The 24,353-nt window shown below is 57.3% G+C and overlaps 1 protein-coding gene across 1 annotated transcript in view; it reads left to right on the forward strand.

Annotated features, from left to right (window-relative positions):
- The window catches only part of COL22A1 (collagen type XXII alpha 1 chain), a 200,587-nt gene that overhangs the window by 97,863 nt on the left and 78,371 nt on the right, over window positions 1–24,353 (forward strand). The window contains exons 26-39 of the mRNA XM_058668448.1: window positions 1,138–1,191; window positions 1,598–1,651; window positions 3,916–3,960; window positions 4,465–4,527; window positions 4,803–4,856; window positions 7,529–7,570; window positions 9,884–9,916; window positions 14,419–14,463; window positions 15,569–15,622; window positions 16,204–16,257; window positions 17,879–17,932; window positions 18,567–18,620; window positions 21,705–21,809; window positions 23,387–23,431. Of these exons, the coding sequence (XP_058524431.1) occupies window positions 1,138–1,191; window positions 1,598–1,651; window positions 3,916–3,960; window positions 4,465–4,527; window positions 4,803–4,856; window positions 7,529–7,570; window positions 9,884–9,916; window positions 14,419–14,463; window positions 15,569–15,622; window positions 16,204–16,257; window positions 17,879–17,932; window positions 18,567–18,620; window positions 21,705–21,809; window positions 23,387–23,431 (756 nt within the window). The remainder of the gene's footprint in view (window positions 1–1,137; window positions 1,192–1,597; window positions 1,652–3,915; window positions 3,961–4,464; window positions 4,528–4,802; window positions 4,857–7,528; window positions 7,571–9,883; window positions 9,917–14,418; window positions 14,464–15,568; window positions 15,623–16,203; window positions 16,258–17,878; window positions 17,933–18,566; window positions 18,621–21,704; window positions 21,810–23,386; window positions 23,432–24,353) is intronic.

Below are 24,353 nucleotides of genomic sequence, written 5' to 3' on the forward strand. Positions count from 1 at the left end.
CATCCAAGAATCCCTTCAAAAGTCCTTTGCTGTTGAAGTGTGCCCAAGTGACCACGCATCCCTAAGGGTGGAGGGCGGGGTGTAACTGGAGCCAGGGACAGAGAGCCTGAACCAGGACCAGAAGGGGGCACAGCATTTCTGCTACTGTCCTGTTGTCCCACTGCTGGCTCCCAGTGTTTCCCACTGGCAGACTGGGCTGGTCCTGAAGTGGAGCTCCACCAAGGTCAGGATCCCTGCCTATAGCAGGTGGGTGGCTCCAGCCGGGTGAGCCTCTGTGAATCTTGTCATGTGGTACTACACCTGGACCATGTGCCCAAGCACCAGGCAAGCCTAGTGACCCGTCCTCAGAAGGATGTCCTCACAGCAGATATCATGGCCACAGCTGGGGCAGCCTGGGCGAGTCAGGCATGCCTGGAGGACACGTGGAAAAAGGGGTGAAGCAGATGGGCTATTCTCCCCCTTTCCATGGACCATGGAGCCACCTGTGGTTGTTGAACGAGGCACCCTGGAGGCACGGATCCGACTCCAGCATGGTCAGCTCTGTGATGCCCCCGTGTGCCTCCCCCAAGGGCACTGGCACCCCATCAGTACTGGGGGGACCCTCAGGTGGATTGATGCAAACCTCCAGGGGATGCTCCACGACCTGCTGGTCACCACCAGCAACCTTGAACACTCAGTGTCGTCTGCAGGCTGAGACACATTAGCAGTGTCCTCTGATCTGGTGGGCCCCACGTGACGCCTCACAGTGTGGGCATTCAGGAGAAGGGCTGCGGGAAGCTGAAGGATCCAAAGCAGTTACGGTTTATCCAAGTGAGGCTATGGCCACCAAAGCCATGAACCCAGGTTGGGGTCTGCTCTTGGTCAAGGTCATGATTCCAAGGACCTGAGTGTCCTTAACCCCCCAACACCAGCCCCTCCTCCCACATGTCCAGGGCTTGCCCACCAGGCTTGTCCAGGGCTGGAAATGGGATGTGGACCAGAGAGTGACGCGTGTTCCATCACAAGAGCTTGCGCAGGGGCATCTTCCGCACTCTGCCGTAACCACTGCAGGCATGCGCCGGGCACGGCTCAGCTGCGGGGTGACGACTTGCTGGAGTGCTTAAGGCTCGCAGTCTGTTTTTTCCCTTTGTGTCGCAGGGACCACCTGGAAGGGATGGGCTGAGTGGACCCCCAGGCCCGCCGGGATCCAAGGTTGGTGGTCACAGGGCTGGTGAGAGCAAAAGGCAGTTGTAAGTGAATCGGTTGGTGCAGGACCCTGGGCAGGGTGGGCCAGTGTTGCATTGCCGCTGAGAGAACCTGCAAGAACCCAAAGGCAGCCAGCACTCCGCCTCCTGCGATGGCTTGCAGGGCTTGCTCCCTCTGGATCTCCCAGTGGGAAAGCAGTTCTCTCTGGGGCCTCAGCTTTGTGAGGACTCAGTGCTGCCTAGCATGAAGGCAGGGGGTGGGCACAGCTGCCAGAGTCGTCACAAAGAACAAGGGAGGACAGAACCGCCCAGGCACAGGGGTTCTGCTCCTTCCGGGTCTGTGGCCAGCACCGAGCGTTTAGTCCACGCTGGGCGGGCAGCAGCCCTGCTAACTGCGCCTCGTGTCTTTGCAGGGAAAAGCTGGAGAGCGAGGGGAAGACGGCCTCCCTGGAAAGCCGGGCACTCGGGTAGGAGTCCACCTCACCTCTGCCCCACTGGTCATCACCCTGCCGTCACCCCCAGGGGAGTCCAAAGGGGACTGCTCCGGAAGTTCCCAGAGGGCTGAGCCAGGGCTGTCAGCAACAGAATCACCCCCACCTCGATGAGGCGCAGAGAAGAGGCGGGTCCTGGAACCCAGAGAGCGCTGGAGCCGGGGAGGGCACCCCAGGGCATGCTGTTCTAGCTCGCTAGCTTGCTTGCTCCTGATCTATCTCAGCTGTTCGCTCTCTCCCCCTGAGCTTTGCTGTCTCCTGTGCTCCCTGGTGACTAAGGCCTAGGGGGAACCAGGAGGCAAGGCAGCCCAGCTGGTGCCCCGACTGAGAAGGGTCCACCCTTCCTGGACTTCCAGGGGGGGGAGATGTGGGCTGCCTTGAAGCCATGGGCTCACCATCTCAATGGCCTGGACCCAGGCTGCAGTGAGTCCAGGAGAGACAGGGCTGGGCCACGTGTGTGTGTTGCGCCTGTACGTGTGTGTGCACATGGTGGGGCCTGTGGGCAGACGGGAGACTGTGAGAAGTTGTCGCTGCCTGTTACACGCCTCCCTACTCGGCTGGCCCAGGCAGGGAGCGGGCACGACTGCTGGACGGAGCGGCGCTGGCTCCGCGTCCTTGTGGCCAGCAGAGCTGCAGACGCGGACCGCTGGACCCTCGTGTTCCTGGCTTCCCACTTTTTAACAAAGCGGTTGTTGCTCACAAGGGTCCTTCAGGCAGTTCATGGAATCAGGCCCTGAAAGATAACTGGCCAGGACGCAGGCACTGTTGAAAAGCGCGCGTAGTCATTAGGTAGGGGAGGCTCGTGTTTCCCAGGAGCTTTAACAAGAGCTTTTGTGGCAGGCTAAGAGCAGAGACGCGCAGGTGAGGTTGCAGCCCGGATGTCTGGGGCTCGCCCACGCTGACTCGGTCTGTGTCTCATTTCCTGGAACGCAATGCCTTCCTGCGACTCCGCAATCCCGCTGCCCTTAGGCGTGCCTCGGGCCCTCCTGTTTGCACACTCATTGTGCGAGGTTTTGGAAAATCTTTCTCACTTGAAAAATATTTTATTTGAAAGGTGGAATTATGTAGAGAGAGAAAAAGAGACCTCACATGTCTTGGTTCGCACCCAAATGGCATTACATGGCTGGGGTTGGAGCAGGTCCTGGAACCCCATTCAGGTCTCCCGAGGAAGTGGCAGGGCTAAGTGCCTGGGCCATCTCTCCCCTGCCTCCCAGATACGTGAAGAAGGCGCTGGAGCAGAAGCAGGGCAGCTAGGGCTCCATCCTGGGCTTCTGTGTGACGCCGGCACTGGAGGCGGCTGCCTAACCCACCGCTCTACAACAGGAGATATTTCTAATGACCCTTGAAGCATACAGGTGTCACGCCATGCTGTTGCTGGCGCCTTTTCCGTGTGAATCCTGAGATGTTTGTGATGGTGGACTGGGGCAGTCTGGGGTCCTTAAAGCATCCAGTTCCTCGGGGTCTGATTGGTTTCTTCAGTAAGACTCAAGGATAGGCTCACTGCTGCTTTCCATTCTGTATAGGAGGCCTAGGCTGGGGTTCCTGGTTACAGGTGTGGTTCAAGGTCAGTGGTGTCTTCAGGTGTAAACCTTGGCAGGGCAGTTCCAGGAGCTCTTTGTGGGGGAGCAAAAGACAGTTGGAAGCGGGCGGCGTGGTAGCATGGCCATGGAGGCTGCCATCCAGCTCTGATGCTGGTGGCTCGAATTGGAGCACCGCTTCCAGTCCTGGCTGCTCCGCTTCCGACCTGGCTCCCTGCTCACGTGTCTCAGCATACAGCCTAAGATCATCCAAGTGCTTGGATCATCCTGCTGCTTCCATGGAAGACCAGATGGCGTTCCAGGCTCCTGGCTTCAGCCAGGCCAGCTCTGGCTGTTGCGGTCATTTGGGAAGTAAACCACACCCTTTCTTTTCCTCTCTTCCCTCCCTCGCTCCCTCGTCCTCTGCCTCCCCCCACCTCTCCCATTCTCCCTCGCTTTTCCTGTCTCCTTCTCTCTGTCACTTTGCCTTTCCAATAGGCAGATAAACTGTTTAGGAACTGAGGAGGGCAGAGTGAGGAGGCAAAAGACCTTCCTCCAGGAATGCCGCGTGCCGTGGTTTCCCGGGGGGCGACCATGGACTGCACCACGTTCCGGGTTTGAGAACAGTGAGGGACGGTGGCTGGCAGACGGCTCTGTGGTCCCCTGTGGGTGTCCCTGTAGATGTACCTGGAAAATAACGGGGTGTCTGCGTTGTGTTTGCAGGGTGAAGCTGGGGAGCGAGGCCTGGCGGGCCGGCCTGGAGAGAAGGTGTGTTGATGCCTTTGTTTCCTTCTTTAATCCCTTCCTTCCAGGTTTCTGTGCCAGGTCTTGTACAAACTCTTCAGAAGTTACCGGTCTTGTCTCTTGGGGATGCACTGCACCCACTCTGTGCAGTCATGTGGCACCTCACTAATCCGTGTGGTATCCCCGCTATCCATCACTGTGCGGGCTACTGAGCCAGAACAAGTGGGTGGTGAGGAATGATTGACAGGTGGAGGGAGTGACAGCCCATAGGTCTGGGAGGAGATTAGGGCCTCTCGCTAAGATCTGGGCAGTGTCAAGAAAGGTAACAGCAGGGGACACTGGCCGAAGCCTCAAGTTGGATACTGAGACAGAAGGGAGAGCTTAGGGACATGCCAAGGGCAGCCCCTCTGGAGTGGCCCTGGCTCCACTTCCCATGGGCTGTCCACCAAGCCGGACATCACAGGGCAGGAGAGCGGAGAACCTAGCAGGAGGTGCTCACCGTCCAAAGCCTTCTGCCTTTCCCCACAGGGAGAAGCAGGCCTGCCAGGAGCCCCAGGCCTCCCGGGCGTGCGAGGAGAGAGGGGAGTTAAGGTAAGTGTGGCTGCTGTCTGCACCGAGGTCTCCTAAAGCAGCACTGTGACTGGGAAGGAGTGGGTTTCCCCAGTGCTGGTGGGAGAGAATCGCGAGTCCACCAGCTGAGACTCAGAGCAGCGGCTGGGGCTTCCCACGGAGCTGACGGGCTTGGCTCGGAGCCGTTTTATGATCCGGCCAGGATGGGTCGGAGAGAACGCATGCACATCTTGTCCGAGGTCTTGGGCTGGAGGAGTCAGCTGCTGGCTCATGTTTCCTGTCGTCTTTTGTCACAGGGAGAAAAAGGGGAGCTGGGACATGCCGGCCTGAAAGGCGACCGAGGTGAAAAGGTAGGGACCTGCCTGATAGCTGAACTGTGTTCTCTTCCGCCACATCTGCTGTGGGTATACTGACCCTGTGGAAATACTCAGAGTGCGCACCTGCTACAAACTCAAAGAAAAGGCGTACTGTCAGGCTCCCGTCACCCGTGCAATCACTTTGCCCATCAAGAGTGGGAGAAGAGCAGGGCTTTTGGGTCTCTGAGCAGTGACTGGATCCGGAGGCAGACACGCTGTGGGAGCACCAGCAAGCTCCCTGTGCTGGAGGGCTCCACTGGCAAGCAAGACCCACTTGTCCCTTGCACCATATTTGAGCCCGTGGGTGGGCCCTGGAGCCAGGCTCAGAGGCAGGCCCCTGGAGCGGGTGCTGCCTGTTGCAGGCAGGGGGCTGCAGTCACGGAGCCCTCCTGGGACCCCAACCTTCCTCCGGGGCGCCTGCCTCGGGAGTGCCACACTGGGAACAGGCAGCTTGAGCACACGTAGAGAGAGGACTAACTGGTGGGGTATGGACCATGCCAAGGGAAGCTGATGAGAGGTGCCAGTGGCCTCCAGGAGTAGGGGCAGCAAGAGACCAGACAGGGCAAGGTCACAGGCAAGGAGCCTGTTGGCCATCCTGGCCTCAGAACAGGGCAGGCACAGGTACAGGTGAGGACACAGGCTGGGACAGGCAAGTGGGAACACTGCTTTTTGTCATCAGTTCTCAGGTTGATGTGATATTAACACAAAGGGAACAGTCAGTGTGATGAATAGATACGATTCTCAGAAACACACCCATCCGTCCCTCCCTCCTTTGTAATTCTGGAGATTGCATACTTCCAGTCTGCGTTCTAGTCAAGGCTTGATACTCCACTATTCTGAACACAAAACCAGAGACCCCAGTTTTGCAGGAGTACAGGCAAAGGCTGTGAACTGCAATCAAAGGCCAAGAGGTCCGTGTCACCCGGCGGGCTTTCGAAGCCAGCCCAGAGCCACAGAATGAAGCAGGGAGGCCGGCCTGCCGCCTGACCCGTGCTCTTAGGGGCCCCTTGTCTAGCCACAGGGGCAGGTAGGAGGAGGCGGAGGTGGAGGGGCACCTTCAGTGCCACACTGTGCAGAGGGCGCCCCCCTTCTGGAGCGTAACTTTACAAACACGCCCTGGCTGCTTGCTTGATGCACACGCTCCCCAGGAGGATGCTGTCTTGACTGCGTTCACCTCCAGAGGTTCCAGCCTCCTCCCAGAAGGATCCCTCCCACCCCAGATCCAAGGCAGCCTACTGGCCTGAGCCCCCTGGAGTCCACAGTGGCACTCTCAGGCCTAAAGGGCCTTGCAAAGATCCCCTCCGCCTCTCTGTTTGGACTTCCTCCCCTCCTCTTTGCATCTTTCCTGCCCCCTCACCCTCTTCCTCAGGGTCTGGAGACCCAGCGCTATGTTCTGGACAGACCTACAGCCCTGAGCCAGAGCGCTGGAGCAGAAGCCGCGCCGAATGGCAGGGCCCCTGGGCTGCTGTGGACTTGTCAGGAATGCACCCTCTGTGCAGGCTGCAGGGGCTCAGCGAGGCCTCCAGCAGCTTGGGGTACCCGGCAGCTTTGCCTGAGCCACAGCACAACCACATCCAGGAATCCAGCTGGCCTTTTCTCGGAGAAAATGTTAGTAACAGATGACTTGGGTCCCCAAAACCCAAGACATCAAGGCAAGAGAACTCCTCTGGTTGTGCCTCTGCTGAGCCCTCCATCTGCTGAGCCCTCCGTCTGCTGACCCCTCCATCTGCTGACCCCTCCATCTGCTGAGCCCTCCGTCTGCTGACCCCTCCGTCTGCTGAGCCCTCCGTCTGCTGAGCCCTCCGTCTGCTGAGCCCTCCATCTGCTGACCCCTCTGTCTGCTGAGCCCTCCATCTGCTGACCCTTCCATCTGCTGAGCCCTCCATCTGCTGACCCCTCCGTCTGCTGAGCCCTCCGTCTGCTGACCCCTCCATCTGCTGACCCCTCCGTCTGCTGACCCCTCCGTCTGCTGACCCCTCTGTCTGCTGACCCTTCCGTCTGCTGACCCCTCCGTCTGCTGACCCCTCCGTCTGCTGAGCCCTTCGTCTGCTGAGCCCTCCGTCTGCTGAGCCCTTCGTCTGCTGAGCCCTTCGTCTGCTGACCCCTCCTTCTGCTCACCTTGCCCCAGGATTCACACCCCACATGCAGCTCTGGGAAAGTAGGTTTGATGATGCTCTTGGCTTGGTGAGGTCTGTTGGGAGCCAGAAGAGGTCAAAAGATTTATAGAATGCTAGACTTAGGTTTCATGCCCAGGTGATTGGGCTCTCAATCCTGTGTCCCCCCAGGGTGCAGAGAACCCACTGGCTGCTCCAGAGTGCCTGGCGCTGATCCAAGGGAGCTGGGGCTCCGCACTGGCCACGGGGGTTGTGGGGACATTGGCCGTACAGCGTGAAGGCTGGCTGGGACCAGAAGCCACAAGAAGGCAGCAGTGGCCAACTTCATTCACTCCTCTCCTGGGAGTGTGTAGTGCTGTCAGTGAGCTAGAGCACCACCTGTCTACACAGGCACAACCCACACTGTGGGATGTCAGATACTCTAATTGAAAATGCATGGATGCTCACGCAGGTGCACAGGAGGGTGGCTGAGTGTGTGTTCTGAGGAGAAGCCTGCATATTGTAAGCTGAGCTCTCAGGGGGATTCCTGTTCACGTTCACGTTGTCCTCCAGGGTGAAGCTGGCCCCGCAGGCCCTCCTGGACCACCTGGAACCGTAAGTAGCTCTTCGTCCCCTTCTCTGGATCCCTAAGGCTTTGGGGTGCGTACATCCACACACACGCACACATGTGCAGACACAGTTATACACACCCGCACATCACCCAGCATACAAGAAGCTCTGTTCCTCACTTTCCAGAACCAGAGACAGGTACCTCATGCTTCTTGCCTTGCCCTACCCAGTAAAGCACAGGACAGCTTATTGAAACATGAGCCAGTGGCATGCAAGGAAGCCTCTTCCCAGTGACAAGAGTCAGTCTGTCCAGGGTGAGCCCTTGCTCCATGACCTGTGGCTGGGGTTTGTCCTTTGATCTCTGTGGGTGCCCAGGGCCAAGAATGATGGACCGCAGGTCAAGTAGACAGCAGCGTTTGTCATGGACACGTCATTTCACCTCCCTAAGAATCCATTTCCTCCGGTTTTAAAAATTACTATACCCAGCTAACACATACGTTTGTAGTGAAAATTCACTCCCAATACCAGGAAACGTGAGCGGGGTTCCTGGAATTCAACAAACACAAAGCACCAAGTGCCTCCTGTTGTCATCACTGAACTTGCTTCCTGGCACTCTGCAATGGCTATAGGGTTGGAACAATTTGCTCCATGTCAACATTTGGAAGGGGGTTGTGCTGACTTGTGATGCGGGCTCTGACCTAGCGAATGGCTCTGGGACTGGTCAGTTACCAGAGCAGAGAGCTCATGAGGATGGAAGGGGATGGCACTGAGACCCCTGGTGGTGTGGCACAGTGCGCTGTGCTTCTGGTCCGGCCGCAGCAATGTATGCAATGTATTCACAGCACATTCTCCTCCCTCACATGCACTGCAGCAAAATAGGGCCCTCCCATGCCAGAGGACATTGGGAGGGTCTCAGGAATTAAATAGGGCCTTCCCATGCCAGAGGACATTGGGAGGGTCTCAGGAATTAAATAGGGCCCTCCCATGCCAGAGGACATTGGGAGGGTCTCAGGAATTAAATAGGGCCTTCCCATGCCAGAGGACATTGGGAGGGTCTCAGGAATTAAGAGCTGGCATTGGTCTGGTCGCATCTTTGTCCAGGTGATCATGTCCATGCTGGCGGGCATGCAGGGATACAGGCATGTTCACTCCCTCTGATGGGAGGGCAGGTGGGTAACGTGTCTATGACAGGCTGCTTGGCACTCTGTGTGCCAAGGAGTCTGCTCTTTGGCTCACATATTCCACCTCTAGGAGGTATAAAAACAGATGCATGGGATAGCAAATAGTTTATTTGACTTACTGGAAGAGTTACAGAGTGATGGGAGGAGACACACTCAGGGAGGGAGAAACGAGGAGAGGGAGAAGGAAGAGGAGGGAGGGAGAGAGAGAGGGGGAGAGCTATCTTCCATCCACTGGTTTACTCCCCAAATACCACAGTCGCGGGAGCTGAGCCAGTTCAAAGCCAGGAGCTTCTTCTAGGTCTCCCATGTAGGTGCAGCAGCCCAAGCACTTGAGCCGTCCTCCACTGCTTTTGCATGTCATTGGGAGTGAACTGGACCAGAAATGGGGCAGCGGGGACTTGAACCAGCACCCATACGGGATGCTGGATCCTGGCACTGCAGGCCTTTTCTGCTCTATCACAGTGCCAGGTGCATTTATTACTTTTTTTAAGTGCACCATAATGAGTTCATCTTTTAGTTCTACTTGGCCAGGAACTTTTTGAAATTTCCTCATGGATGGTCTTAAACATACATTGGTAGGAGAATCAAATGGCACAGGGTATGGATTGCGTTGTCTTCTTGGGTGAATGTCAGTGTCTGTGCTGTGAGATGGAGCTGTGAGGCTCTCTGTGGGGTGCATCCTTAGCTTCCCAGCTAGAAGGGTGGAAACAGCAGCTGCCTCAGCCGTGCAGGAAGTGTAAACCAACGCCTGCAAGCAGCTGTGGAGAGCCACGCTGCTGTGCTCAACCCTGGAGGGCCAGGGCCGCTCCACTGGGGCCTGTGTGCCGAGTGACGTCCGGGAGCTAGGTCACCAGCCCTGGGCACTCCTGCCGAGCACCTGGCGGACGGAGAGGTGGAGGGCTGCAGCCTCCCAGCAGTCTCAGATACTGCCCGGAGCTCGTGTGGATGATTCCACATTGTCCCTGTCTGATGGGGGCATCACGGCCACCAGGGTCACAGGGTCACAGCTCAGGGCTGCAGGTCTAACCGCTGTCCCTTCCTGCCTTCAGTCCTCAGGGCTTTAGGTTCTAGTTGTAAGAGCAGTAGAAATCACAGGGAGTCTCGGGGCCTGGCAGCCGGGCTTTATAAGGCAGCATCAAGCTTCCCTTCTCCCTAATCTTCTTGGTTTCCCTTTCAGACGGCTCTGTTCACACCACATCCCAGCATGCTGGTGAGTAGCGGTGGCCTCCTGATACAGCACAGTGTGTCCCTGCATGGGCTGGGAGCTGGGTCTGGACTGGATCCTGACCCTAAGCCGTTGCAGGCATCCGGGCTTCCAGACCTTGTCCTAGCAACAGGTGGGACCAGGGCCCTGCAAGGAACTGGCTCTGGTGTTGATTGGGCAGGACATCCAGGGGTTGAGGAAGCAAAGGTCAGACCCTTGTGCTGGGGCTTGGAGGGCAGAGGGCTAGGAGGGGCAGAGATGTCCCTGGGCACACTGGCTGGATGAGGGTTCTGCACGAGACCTGGGTCTCAAAGGGGCTGCTTGAGGGCAGTAGAAGCCCTAGCCTGTCTCAGAACCATTGTGGGGGCAGGGCTGAAGGAGCGACAGCTCAGCTGTTTCTTGCAGACCCTAAAACACGCTAAAGAAAGCATAAGTCGCCACTGCCACAGTGAAGAGCTGCTTCCCCCTGCTCCAACGACTGGTTCAGCTAAAAACAGGGTTTCCTGGGACATCACTCTAGGGAGCTCCTTGGCCAGGAAACTGGCCTTACCTGTTTCTCCGATGTCCTGCTGGTATGACTGACGCATGGCGGCCAAGTGGCGGGGATGGCGAGACCATCCTCCTGGCCCCAGGACTCAGTAGAAGGCACTGGAAAGTCTCCAGAGACTCCTGCACGTGGTGAGAGGGAAGGGGGCAGGTGCAGAGGAAGAGCCGGGAACCAGTGCGAGCCTTGCCGGTGCAGCCGCAAAGGGAGGGGGCCCAGAGGCAGTGTGGATGCAAGGGGAAGTTGTGGGAGGGCCCTGCTTGTGCCCGAGATCCAGTGGTGAGTGCCACTCAGCCACCCTATAATCTCCTTGGTTCCTGCCTTCTCTGAGCCCCTCAGAGTAAGCCAGAGAGCGCTTACTCTGGGCATTTATTGCAAATGAGGGGACACTTGCTCTATTCCTAACTGTCTGGGCTCCTAAAGGGGTGGGCCTTCCCAGCGCCTGCCACCGCACTTCCCTGCTGGCTCAGAAGACGGCAGTAAAGGAGGATGGGACCCAGGGTAGGGAGCCTCCTGTGACCGTGGGTGTGGCCCCAGGTACTCCCATCAAATTACTGCAGCCTGCGTGGAAGGGGTTCTACCTGTGTCCCTCTTACAGATGGCGCCCCTGTGGCTCAGAGCTACTGTGGAACTGGCAGGGCCCCACCTTACACATGGGGTCTGGCTAGGGTGACTGTCGCCACCTCTTCTGGGCTCCAGACCAATTACCCCATAGCGCAGTCTCCCCAACCCAACAGCACCTCTGTCTGGGCACTGCCAGCCCTCAGCCCTAGCATTGGAGTGCCTCTCTTCCCCAGCAATGCTCTGAGCCCCTCCAATCTCAAGAGACTGATTTTGCCAGGAAGCCACTTTGAGTTGTAAAGCAAATTGTGCCTACAGGAGGTAAAATGCTTCATTGTGGGCAGTTGCATGATCTGCCTGGGACTGGCATTGTCGTCATGACAACAGCGTGTGTGGCACTGGTTTGGGGAGTGCAACTCAGTTTGGCTGCTCCCTGCTCTCCTGGGGCCAATACCTTGGCAGAGAAAGGAAGCTATAGATGGGCATAAAGTTTGTAGCATAATTTAAAAAGGGAATTAGAAAGGAAAGTACAGTTCCTCCTGCCTCTTTCCCTGGGACTGTGCGGAGGCTCCGGGGAGAATGAGGCCAGACATGGAGCTGGCAGCCGGAGGAGAGCCCGGCAGGGTCTGTGGTAGTGCATGGAGTCTGGAGGCATGAGGCAGCTGCAGGGAGGGTGATCAGGCAGCCTTGGGTGGGGAGCTCACAGCAGAGAGCCCAGGGTGAGCTGGATCTGGGCGACCTCCTGCTGGCTCATGGGCAACCCTAACTCCACCCCAAAAAGTATTCCAGACACCTCCGAGGCGCCTGGGTCTGCAGGAGTGGTGCTGCGATCCCGAGAGGGGATGGGTGGGCTCAGCTTGGCTGATGTCACCTGGGAAGAGAAGCCACTCAGGAGTGGGCGATCGACCACTCGTGACAAAGCCCCTCCTGTTGTGCCCCACAGTGAGGGTGCCATCTGCCAACACCCACACTCTGGGACAGGTGAGTCCCCAGGGCTGCCCCTGTGGCCTGGACTTAACACCCACCTGCAAGTCTCAGCTTGGTTTCCAGCCGCCTGCATCCCCAGCTTCTCCAACCCCCAAAGCAACAAAAACACCTGCAGATTTCTCCCTCTGTGTCTTGGGAGACAAACCATCACGTCTTACTGGATTTTTCAATATGGACCAGACCTAACAGGGAACTTTGTCCATCCCCACCATGGACAATGTTGCAAAGGGGAAGCGTCTAGAGAATAACAGGAGTGATGTATCTGTCGCATCTCCAAGACTGCTTGGAGGAGTTTTTGTAAAGCCCACAGAATGGGGTCTGCTTGCCTGACACACAGAAAGCCATCTACTCACCTTGGGGAGATGGAGGAAAGAAGATGTCCCTTGCAGAAAGCTTATCAAGTAATTGGACGGCTGCTACTGAATCCCCAAGCTCCCCAAGGGACTGGGGGTGAGGGCTGTTATGGGGTGAAGTTGGGAGGAAAGGTGTGTTCAGTGCATGTCCAGATTCCTACTTGGTCAGCAGTGCCTGTGGCCTGCCTTTAACTGGTCTTCAGTACTGTGGTTGTCAGGGCATTTTTATGGTGTTCAAGTGGGCTTCCATCATTCTGGGAGCTGCAAACATGTGCAAGATCTGTGAAGCCCCAGGAGGCAGCACTGACCACTGAGGTGTCACCTCCTGGAGAAGCAAGTCACCTCCAGTGGGTGGAACTTTGCAGGGCCAGCTGGACCACCCCCTTAGTTCAGTGAGCTTGCAGATGCTTGATGTGCTACTGTTTAAACAGGGCGAGGGTTCCTGAGGTCAAGAGAGGGAGCCCTGACAGGTATCTGAAGGACTGCATAGGTGCCCAGCTTCCACATTGTTGCTGGTGCATAAGGACCGATAACACTGTCTGAACTGGAGAAGAAATGGCCAGGCTGTGGTTGGAATCTGTGCCAGGCACTGCAGAATGCTTTGCAGAAGCTGTGCTCGTGGAATCCAGCTCTACGAGGCTGACCAAAGGGATTCCACTCAACAGGTTGAGCTGAGAGGAAGGGAACCAGCCAAAAGCCAGCTAGGGGGGCCACTGGGACTTGGAGGGTCAGCCAGGCAGGAGCCATGTGGTGTGAACTCTGACAGGTGACCATGTGTGACCAGAGAGAGGAGCGGAGACCCTCCCCAGTACAGGCCTCCTTGACTGGCTTCTGCTCCAAGGGCCAGCTGCACACTGGCCTGGCCCAGGCTGCCTCACTTAGATGTTAGAATCTGCTTTTGAGTTGCATACAGCATTCTTGACCCCAGATTCGCCAAACTCCCCACCCGTATGAGTCTCCCTTCCACACTGCAGGCAAATGCTTGTCCCATCTTTCCTTGGCTTCTTCTGAGCCTCCGGACCCACTGAGAAGCCCATGGGAACTGGGGACAGAACTCAGTCCTGCTCCTTGAGGAGGAGCCATGCACAGCTTTTCTGATGCACCTGCTATAGGTGCACCTGCTGTTCTGGAACATTCCAGACCTAGCCAGCCCCACCCCCCACTTCTGTTGGCTGTGCCTTCTCGGTACTGTTGAGTGTGCCCCCTAGTCTGCCCATCAAGCAGCCATGCAAACTGAGGTCAGAATAGATGACTCAGGGCCCAGGAAACCAGGGCCCTCTGAGTGTATCCAAAGCCAAGGCTCCCGACACCTTGGGCCCCACCCACACTCCACACTTGCGGGCAGGCCTTCTGCTGTGGAGAGACAGACAGCTGAGCCCCTGAAGTGTGCTTCTGCATGCCTGTTAACCTTCCCCCGGCCCCTGGGAACTGTAGAATGAAGATCTGAGGTCCCCCCACCCAGGTTTCCTGAGGGAGTATGTTAGCAGCCCTGGAGGGGGTACTGGCTGCCCAAGGGAATTGAACCTGAACCTGCTCTCCCAAAAGGTTCTGTGCCAGGCTTTCCAGCAGGTATCCCACCTACTCTTCAGCGGACCTTAGACATGCCCTTCTGCCTGCCCAGAAGGTTTCCAAGGTAGGATCCCTTTGACAGTGTCCTCCCAGCTACCCCATCTGGCATAGGAAAGCCCCTCTTTCATCTCAGAATTCTTCCCATTACTGCTTGTTGAAAAGCTGCCATACACCAGGCCCTGAGTCGGAGGGCACATGGACCAAGCTACAAGAATGCAACACCAGCAGGTGCCTCAGAGAGAAAGCACTGGACACTGGACACTGAACAGATTTGAGGCTCACGTTCCTCAAGAAGGGACTCCTGGCTTTAGATCTACACCTGAGACCAAAGTCTACGTCATCCAGGCATGGAGGAAGCTGCACTTCCGGAATCCAGGGGATGAGCTTGGCTAGGGAGCACCAGCAGGGCACACGTGCAAGGCTGAATTCTGCCCCAGTGAACCGATGGAAGGTTGTGCTCATACCTTGCTGTGTTCTGTGCTTCCTCCAAACAGGGAGAACGAGGGCCTAAAGGTGATCCAGGGGGGCCTGGAGAACCGGTGAGTGCTCTGTGTGCCCTTATCTCCAGGCACCCCCAGGTGGCCGGCTCTCCCTCAGGGCCCACTGAGCCCCATGCCGTCTCCCTCAGGGCCCACTGAGCCCCGTGCAGTCTCCCTAAGGGCCCACCGAGCCCCGTGCAGTCTCCCTCAGGCCCCACCGAGCCCCGTGCAGTCTCCCTCAGGGCCCACTGAGCCCCGTGCAGTCTCCCTAAGGGCCCACCGAGCCCCGTGCAGTCTCCCTCAGGCCCCTCTGAGCCCCGTGCAGTCTCCCTCAGGGCCCACTGAGCCCCATGCAGTCTCCCTCAGGCCCCACCGAGCCCCGTGCAGTCTCCCTTAGGCCCCTCTGAGCCCCGTGCAGTCTCCCTAAGGGCCCACCGAGCCCCGTGCAGTCTCCCTCAGGCCCCACCGAGCCCCGTGCAGTCTCCCTCAGGGCCCACTGAGCCCCGTGCAGTCTCCCTAAGGGCCCACCGAGCCCCGTGCAGTCTCCCTCAGGCCCCTCTGAGCCCCGTGCAGTCTCCCTCAGGGCCCACTGAGCCCCGTGCAGTCTCCCTAAGGGCCCGCTGAGCCCCGTGCAGTCTCCCTCAGGCCCCACCGAGCCCCGTGCAGTCTCCCTCAGGCCCCTCTGAGCCCCTTGCAGTCTCCCTCAGGGCCCGCCGAGCCCCGTGCAGTCTCCCTAAGGGCCCGCTGAGCCCCATGCAGTCTCCCTCAGGCCCTCTGAGCCCCGTGCAGTCTCCCTCAGACCCCTCTGAGCCCCGTGCAGTCTCCCTCAGGCCCCTCTGAGCCCCGTGCAGTCTCCCTCAGGGCCCACCGAGCCCCGTGCAGTCTCCCTCAGGGCCCACCGAGCCCCGTGCAGTCTCCCTCAGGGCCCACCGAGCCCCGTGCAGTCTCCCTCAGGGCCCACCGAGCCCCGTGCAGTCTCCCTCAGGGCCCTCTGAGCCCCGTGCAGTCTCCCTCAGGCCCACCGAGCCCCGTGCAGTCCTTTCTCCTTGGTTGGGAGTCCTGCCTGTGCCTCTTTCACGTGTTCCAAACCACACCATTGCATGCACGCCAGTCCCCTCCTGTTCTCAAAAGTGTGCTGGCTCACAGACAGCTTGCTTCATTGCAGGGACCGCCAGGCCATCCTGGAGACATGGGTCCTCGGGGACCCGCTGGGCCACCGGTAAGATAACCTTCCCTGCACCTGTGGGCTCTGAGAACAGCTCCCTGCCACCTGGCTGTATGCTCTCAGCCCCACCTGCCCCTTTTCCCTGACACATTTCAGGAGTGCCCACCAGGGGCACTGCTCCAAGCCACCAAGAGGTCCTCACGATGTACCCCTAAAGGCAAGCCACTTTAGGGACCCCTGGCTGTTCTTGCTGTGTCATTGAAAGGTTGGCTGAGACCAGTTTCAGTCCCCTTCCCCCATGTTCTCTCTGGAGTCTCAGCTGGTGCCCAGAGCCGGCTCAGCCAGCAGATGCAGGGAGCAGCTGGCTTCCTCATCCCCACCCACTGCCTACTAGCTCTGGGGTTAATGACACATGGCATGCATGTCTGCCCAATGCCTTAGACTGCTCCCTGGTCCTGGATACCAAGGCCCTGGGCCTCCTGGCTGGCTGAGCATCCTTCCCACAGAGGCACCGTGGTGCTGCCTGTGACAATGATGACGGTTTAGATCCCGGGATTCTGATGAGACTTGCTGCTGCAAGGTGAGGACTGTCTTGTGCATAGTCTCTTACCTGGGCCTTTTTGTTTCCTGTGCAGGGTGCCAAGGGACAAGAAGGAGCACCAGGGGTACCCGGAGCAGCTGGAAACCCTGTGAGTCCTTGCCTCCCATCTGCCTCAGAGGGAAGCCATGGCCAGAACCTGCCCTGTGGCTTGTGGTTCTGGGCTAGCAAGTGACCGTCCAGGATGGGGCCCCTCTGGAGAGCATGGAGAGATGTGTGGCCTCTGTGCTGTTCCTGGCTTTGCAGGGTTTCATCTATGCACCCAACGCACTGGATGCCGCATGCTCCACACACGGCCACAGACAGCTGTCTGCTACTCTGAGAGCTGTGCCCACAGGTGCTTACACACCCACCAGGACACAGGAGGCTGCTTAAAGGCATCCATGGAGAGTGCATACTCTGAGAAGCTGTGCATGCATCTCAAACTGGTCTTGTCTTTTCTTTCTTCTTTTTTTTGATGAACTTTGTGAAATACCCTTGCAGTATCACATATCCACATATGCACACATGTTACTTCCAAACACACAGATACAATCAGGGAAGGGCATACAGACCGGCACACACATGCCTTATGAGCTCTCCCCCGCTGCTCCTGGCCGGCCCATCTTCAGCCAGGGTCCCGGAGTGCTTGAGCTCAGTGAGGCTGGCCCCATCTCTGGGACTGGCTCAAATTCCACGTCACAGCACAGAGTTCCAAGCCCAGGCTCATCCGAGGAGCTGGTAGGGAAGGGAGGAGGCTCCTGGGTCTCGCAGGAGTGGCTAAGGTCCTAAGATCCCTGCCAGCAGGACTGTGCCTGCCCCTGGCTGAGTGAGGATTGGGTTGGGTGCCTGTGTATGCCACTGACGGGGCATAGGGCAGGGCCTTCCTGCCAACAGAGAGCCCCAGCTCAGTAGAAGCTGAGGACTGGCAGGCAACTGGGAGCCTGCTCCATGCTGTCTGACCCTGAAGATGCATAATCCCCCTGGGGCAGCGGGAAGCAGTGATGAGGGGAAACAGCCTCTTGTGCGTGGTGTTGGCCCACTTGGATGCTCCTGGAGTCAGCCCACTACCTGCAGGAAGCAGCCTCTGCTTTGGCAGCCCAGGCCAGCTCACACTCAAAACACCTGCTCCCACTGTGGGCCCTTGCAGTCGCACCCTCCCAGCAGGGCACAGGTTGGAAAAGACAGGCTGTGGTCCCCTGAGATGCATGCTTGCCCACGAGCTCAGTCCTCTGCCTCCCTGAGCTGCCCTTTGCACCTGGCACGGTCTTCAGGTGCTGCCCACAGTCAGCTGTTGCCTAGCCCTTATCCCTGTGCTCCAGGGCTCACTGCCCTGACAACCGCCCTCTCTGTGTCACAGCCTTTCCCCCAGTTTGTCCCAATCCCTTCCCCCATGCATTTAGCTTGCAGGCCAAGCCTTCCTTCAGATCCTCCTTTTGGCTGGCCTCTGGCCACCCCTGCCTGCCTCACTCTTGTGTCCACCTCTCCTCTTGGTATAAAGGAATTTGCTAAAGTCCTCCTAGCTCTCACCCCTGAGCTGGAAGCCCACTCACTCAAGGCTCTCAGTTTGTGAGAGAGGAGGAGGAGGAAGAGGTAGCTGGCGAGATTTGGGGGGTGGCAGGTTGGAGGTGCTCTCAATGAACCGTAGTGCTTGTGTATGAAGCAGGTTGGGACACTGGCCAGCGACCGCTGTTACCATCTGTGACCTGTCTAACCCCCCACTGTCTCAACAGGGTGCACCTGGACCTGTGGGCTCTCCTGGCTCCAGTGGCCCTCCAGGAAGTGTGGTGAGTAATAGCAATGACTGGGGCCCAAGGGCAGGCCCAGCCAGGTGGCTTGTTCATTCTTTCTGAAACAGGCATAAGCACCTGCGTTCCCATTTTACAGGCTGAAACCATAACAGCCCAGACTAATCAGCTAGAAAGCTGGCACAGCCAAGGCCCCGGGGAGCTCCCTGTGCCTTGGTACATTAGCTGCTCTAACTGCAAAAGATGACAGAGTTCATTGGAGCTGGAGTCAGTGCCATAGCTTGCTTAGAAGAATCAGCATGAGCCTTGGTAGTCAGGATTCTCTAACCCCAACTTGCCTTGATCTGGCTTGAGACCATGACAGCCACTCCTGGTGGCCTCGCCCTCCCTGGTGCCCACAGCAGACTGGGCCCTGCTGTCCAGCCGCTCACAGTCCCTGGGCGGAGGCTGAGGGTGGGGTAGACCATGCTGCCTATTAGGAGGAGCTCTGATGGGCAAGGTGCTTGGTTGGACCTGGGGGAGGAGTGGAGGAGAGCCACTCTTACAGGGCAGGGAAGGTACAGGGCCCTGGGCATTGAAGCCAGGGCAGGAGAATGGGCAGGCAGAGCTGCAATTGTTGATTGAAACGGGGCACGAGCCATGAAGAAATTCACCGTGGTCTTCTCTTCCTCAGGGCCCCCCGGGCCTCAGAGGCCCCCCGGGCAAAGATGGGGAGCGTGGTGAGAAGGTAAGTCACGCGGTTTCCCCGCACAGGAGCATCTGTTTGTAGCTGTGCTGCCTGACCCTGGCTCAGCAGTGGGACTCAGGAGGGCTTTCCTGGTGGAGCGGGGAGAGGAGATGGTGCCCCCTCATGGTCCTGCTGAATCCTCACCACAAACATGGGGTTCAGATCCACACCCATTTCACAGATGTGGAGACTGAGGCTCTGAGAGGTGAACGTGTTATCCTGAGCATTGATGGTGAGCTACCGAGCTGGGCTGCCTGACTCCAAATCCTGTTCTCAATCAAGCAGCAGCTTACTATCCCCTGCCTTCTCAAGCTGTAAATGAAGGTTTGTTTATTAGGAAGAAGAGAGAGCTGGTGCCCTCAGGACAGAATCCTACAGGCCAGAGATGGTAGGGTGCTCAGAGCCTTTCGAGATCCCTTTGCTAACATGTCTGAACCAGATTTTGAGGAGGTCTCTGATGGTTAAGGGGCCACTGAGCCCAGGGCACTGGGGTCTCAGCTGGGATGATTCAGGGTGTGTGTGATCTAGGGTGTGGCTGTCACCTAGGGCCAATTAGCCCCACCAGCCACCCCGGGACTCAACTGAAACTGGCTTGGTTTTCATCCCAGGGAGAAAGGACCAGCTTCAAGGTCTCACAGAGCTCCTCCTCCACCCAAACCTCACACAAACGCAGGAGTTACTCGTCCTGAACGCCAGTGTTGGCTGGGCTGGGAGCCCTGAGCTAAAGGCCGGGCGTGTCTCTCACCTGAACTGCCCCACTTGTCACGAGGCTGGTAATACGTAGACTGCAGGTTGTAAGGATTAGGTGGCTGGGAAGGTGGGTGTGGCGGCCCAGCATACAACAGGTGATGAGAGAACAGTGGTGGCCATCTCTTGGCCTTTCCAGGAGGGCAGGTGGCATCCGCAGCAGGAGACAGGCACCCAGCACGCCCAGGAGACCGTCCACAGAGGCTGCTGCCAGCATGTCCAAGCTCAGTAGCAATCCTCTCAGCTGCCCTGAGCCCGGAGTCTTCTGAAGGGGTGATCCTGCATATTTTGTATTTTGGCTTGTACTTTGCCTCAGTTTTAAGATATTTGTCTCAGAGGAAAATTGTGATGTGTCCAGGAGGAAAAATGGTCACCCTAGGAAAGGACCTTGGGTTCTGGAGTGCAGGTGGATCATTTATTAACCCTTGATGTTGCAGGTGATTTTTTTTTAAAAATAAAAGACAGTAGCCTCTTAGATGGCAGTAGTGTGAGTAGAATGCCCAGGTTATGTCCCCCTGGCCCAGCCGGCTGGTCCTGATGTGTCCATGACAGGACAGCATGTTGATCTAGGGCACTGACAGCATGGAAGAAGGGATCAAGACGCAGGGGTTCCCAGACAGGCAAGAGGCACAGCAGCTCAGGTGCCATTTGGGGTGCCCACCTGCCATATCAGAGTGCCTGGGTTCTGAGTTCTGGCCTGGGTTAGGATTCCAGCTTCCTACTGCACACAGCAGATAATGGCCCAAGTGCTTGGTCTCTGTGCACTCAGCCGAGTAGAGTTCCCTGCTTCTAGGAAATGCGGGCGGTGGTAAGCCAGTGAGTAACAGCTCTCCGCTTCTGTCTCTCCATTGCTGTCTGTTTCTTTAGAGACGATTGTTTTTTAATCATCTCCAAAGGTCTCCTGACGCCCCTTCATCTTGCTTTCTGCGTTTTGTCATCATACATTACTTTGCCCTTTCTGGGATCCGGTATTAATAAAATCAGGCATGTACCTTCTGTCTGGCTCCTGCCAAAATGCATAATTTTTGAGAGTCATCCATTCAGTTCTGTGTACCAAAAACTGGAACTTTCTCATTGCTTGAATTGAGCCCAGGATTGTTTCCAGTAGGGCAGGAGCCTTCTTAACTCAGACAGAGGGTACACAGCCAGCCTGTAGGGGGAGCCAAACACTACTCATTGGCTTAGCAGAAGCCAGGCTGTACTTGGGACAATCCCAGCAGAGCAGTGAAGGCTTCTTGCACACCCCTGTTCTAGCCACACTCTTGCTGTGCCCCACAGTGGCCTGAGCCTGCAGAAGCTGGTCCCACGTGGGGCTTGCTGGGCTCCACAGCTGGCCCGAGCCTGCAGAAGCTGGTCCCACGCGGGGCTTGCTGGGCTCCACAGCTGGCCTGAGCATGAGGAACCTGGTTCCATGTGGGGCATTCAGGGGTTCCCTCTGTACCTTGTTCTGCCATCCTGGCTTGTCCTGCCTCATTCCTCCTCATGATCGTTGAGATGGTGAACTGCCATCAGGGGAGCCCTGTTTGGGCAAAGGTGCTCCTCTGCTTCACAGGGTGCAACCTGCCACTGCACATGGGGTTGCTCATAGCTGTGAGGTCAGAATAGGTGTGCCTGGGCTGGGAGCTAGTCCAAGCTCAGCTCGCTCGGCAGATCCAGGCTTGCCCACTGTACCCCTTCTTGGGAGTGCAGGGCTGAGATCAGATATGGGACAATTGTGTGTGATGTGGGCTAGGTTTTATCTATAGAGATAGAGGGGGCAGCTTTGTATCAAGCTCATATCCAGGAGATTTCAGTGAAGGCTTTTCTGGCTGGACATCAAGGGCCACTGTAGGAGAGGGCTGCCCTCGGAGGCAGTGGGCAGCCTGGGCAGGGACGGTCAAGCTCTAACCCTGGGTCTCATGGCCAGCATGGCTAGTAGCCACTGATGCCCCACCACACACTCTCCTGCTGCACTCTGGGTTACCTTGCTATGGCTGCCATAACCCAGTGTCACAGTTGGGGTGGACTGAGCAACTGGTATTATCGTCTCGCAGCTCACCTGAGCATCCTAAACCAAAGGGTTGGCAGAAGGATCTGAGTAGCTTCTCATGGCATCCTCTCCTCATGTCTTCACTTCGTCTTCCCCTCTGTATGCATGTACCAAGTGCGCCCTGAGTGAAAGGGGGCCAGGTATGCTGGGACAAAGCACAGCTCTACCCGTGCTGGACATCGTCCAGCTCTTCCTCCTGCATCCAGGGACATCGGCTAGGAGGCAGCTCCAGCTCACCTGTGAACCCTCCTAGGTCTGGTCACCTGTGCAGTGATTACCTGTGTCTGTCCTTGCCTCTTTCCTTCCAGGGAGCGAAGGGGCAAGATGGGAGTCCAGGGCTGCCTGGCCCCAGGGGTGACCCCGGAGCTCCGGGACTGCCCGGGCCACCTGGCAAGGGAAAGGATGGAGAGCCGGTGAGTAGCAGCCGCTGGGGTCCCTGGGTAGGCTGAGAAAGAAAAGGGAACAGATACAGGGAGACTGAGTCACAGCTGACTGGGCTGGCCAAGAAAGGGGCCTGCATGGACAAACCACCCACTGTGGTGTGTGATCACCTGAGGGGCCATATGTGGGAAACCAGCCCTTGGTGGTGTGTGGTCACCTGGGGGGCTATGCACGGGCAACCAGCCCTTGGTGGTGTGTGGTCACCTGAGCGGCTGTGTGTGGGCAACCAGCCCACTGTGGTGTGTGGTCAACTGGGGGGCTGTGCATGGGCAACCAGCCCACTGTGGTGTGTGGTCAACTGGGGGGCTGGGCGTGGGCAACCAGCCCATTGTGGTGTGTGGTCAGCTGGGGGACTGTGCGTGGGCAGCCAGCCCACTGTGGTGTGTGGTCACCTGAGCGGCTGTGCGTGGGCAACCAGCCCACTGTGGTGTGTGATCACCTGAGCGGCTGTGCGTGGGCAACCAGCCCACTGTGGTGTGTGGTCATCTGGGGGGCTGTGAATGGGCAACCAGCCCACTGTGGGGTGTGGTCAGCTGGGGGGCTGTGAACGGGCAACCAGCTCACTGTGGTGTGTGGTCACCTGAGCGGCTGTGCGTGGACAACCAGCCCACTGTGGTGTGTGGTCAGCTGGGGGGCTGTGAATGGGCAACCAGCCCACTGTGGTGTGTGGTCATCTGGGGGGCTGTGAATGGGCAACCAGCCCACTGTGGTGTGCAGTCATTTTAGTGGGTCCTGAAACCTGTGCATAGCATGATTCCTTCTCTGTGTGCACACCCATGAGAAAGTTTTCTCATAAATTAGTGATGGGAAGATGGCAACAATAATCAATCATGAACCTGAGTAGTTGCAACCACAGACTTCCCTGGCAGCTTTTGAAATTTGTGAATAATTTCTATAATGTTTTACGTACTGTTTGTTGATCACAGTTGACTACATTTGACTGAGACCCTGGGAAGCACTGGGGGTGGACAGATCACATGTGTTTTGGGCTGGAGAGCCAGGCGTGGGTGTCAGAGTGTGACACAGGGGACACAGAGTCCACAGGGATGGGCTTGTCTGGGCCCTTGAGACACCCACGACAAGGGCGGACAGTCACGCAAACTTGCATCTATAGCTCTCAATAGCTGTGGGTGTGCACACGTAGAATCGGGCTCCACTCTAGCTTGAGCCAGTACTTTCCAGAGAAGAATTTTAATGTTAATCCTGGTGGTGAGTGCTCACCAGGTAAAACCTGGCACTGAAGAGCCTATCCCACGGCTACCCCCAGGTCTTGATACCAAGGCGGAAGGAAGACATTGAGATTTGGTCTTACCGTTTCCCTATGTGGGTCTAAAAGCAAGGATTTTAGTGGAAAGACGATCAGGAAGGCTGAGAGATTTGCTCAAGGCCCACAGGGAGCAGGCGCAGCAGGAGCTTCTGTTTCCTTGGCCCGGGGTTGTGTCCGAGTGAGGGTCTCTCCAGCCGTGCGGAGGACGCAGAGGGCTGGCACATGTGCTGACTCAGAGCTCTTGGAAGGTTCCCTAATCATCTTTATGTGCTTCCTTTCCAGGGACTTCGTGGCTCACCTGGGTTACCTGGACCCCTGGGAACAAAGGTAAGTGCTCATCCAAGCCAGCTGTGAACGCCACATGTTGTATTAGCTAGACGGAATTTCTGAAGATTTATTTGTTTGAAAGAGAAAGAGACAGACACTGTCTATCTCCTTCCTGCTCCACTCCCCAAGTGGCTTCATTAGCTGGAGTTGGGCCTGACTGAAGGCAGGAGCCAGGAATTCCATCCGGGTCCCCCACATGGGTTTCAGGAACCCAAGCACTTGGACCACTTTCTTCTGTCTTCCTGTGGACATTAGCAGGGAACTGGACCAGAAGTGGAGCAGGCGGGATTTGAGCCAGCACTCAGATGGGATGCCAGCATCGCAGGGACTCTTAGACCCACTGTGCGATAATGCCACTCCCTGGAAATTTTAACCTCACGTCACTCTACTTCCACCTTTCTTGGCTCACTACATTTACGGGGGGAGCATTGTCTGACCCTTGATGGCAATGCTGGAGTTGCCACACAGTTGGTACTGAGTTGATGCACCAAGATTGAAATTGGAAGACACTGTGTCTAAGCAGACTTGTGGTGTTGTCTAATTTCGGTAAGAGGTTAAACTGAATTTGAGAGCATCCCGTGATGAACTTGATGTGTGTACTTATTTGTGTGGGGGAGGGAGTTCTGACCTGTCAGAGCTTGAACTTGAACTCAGCAGCTCCTCTGTCCTCAGAGGCCCCAGTCCCTCCCACCTACTCCTTCGTTTATGTGAGCAGATAAAGGAAGAGAGTGAGGGTCTGGTGGAAAGACAGCATGGCCTGGCCTCGAGGTGGCGCGTTTGTGTCCTGTGATTTCTGTGGGCTCTCAGTCTGGGGGGTTGGCTGCTGACTCCCCTCTGCTGGCTCGTTCCCCCATGCCTGCAGTGGCCAGGGCAGCGCTGGGCTGAAGCTGAGAGCTGAGACCCTGACCCAAGTCTGCCACCT

This window comes from Ochotona princeps, chromosome 9, assembly GCF_030435755.1.
Source record: "Ochotona princeps isolate mOchPri1 chromosome 9, mOchPri1.hap1, whole genome shotgun sequence".
NCBI lineage: Eukaryota > Metazoa > Chordata > Mammalia > Lagomorpha > Ochotonidae > Ochotona > Ochotona princeps.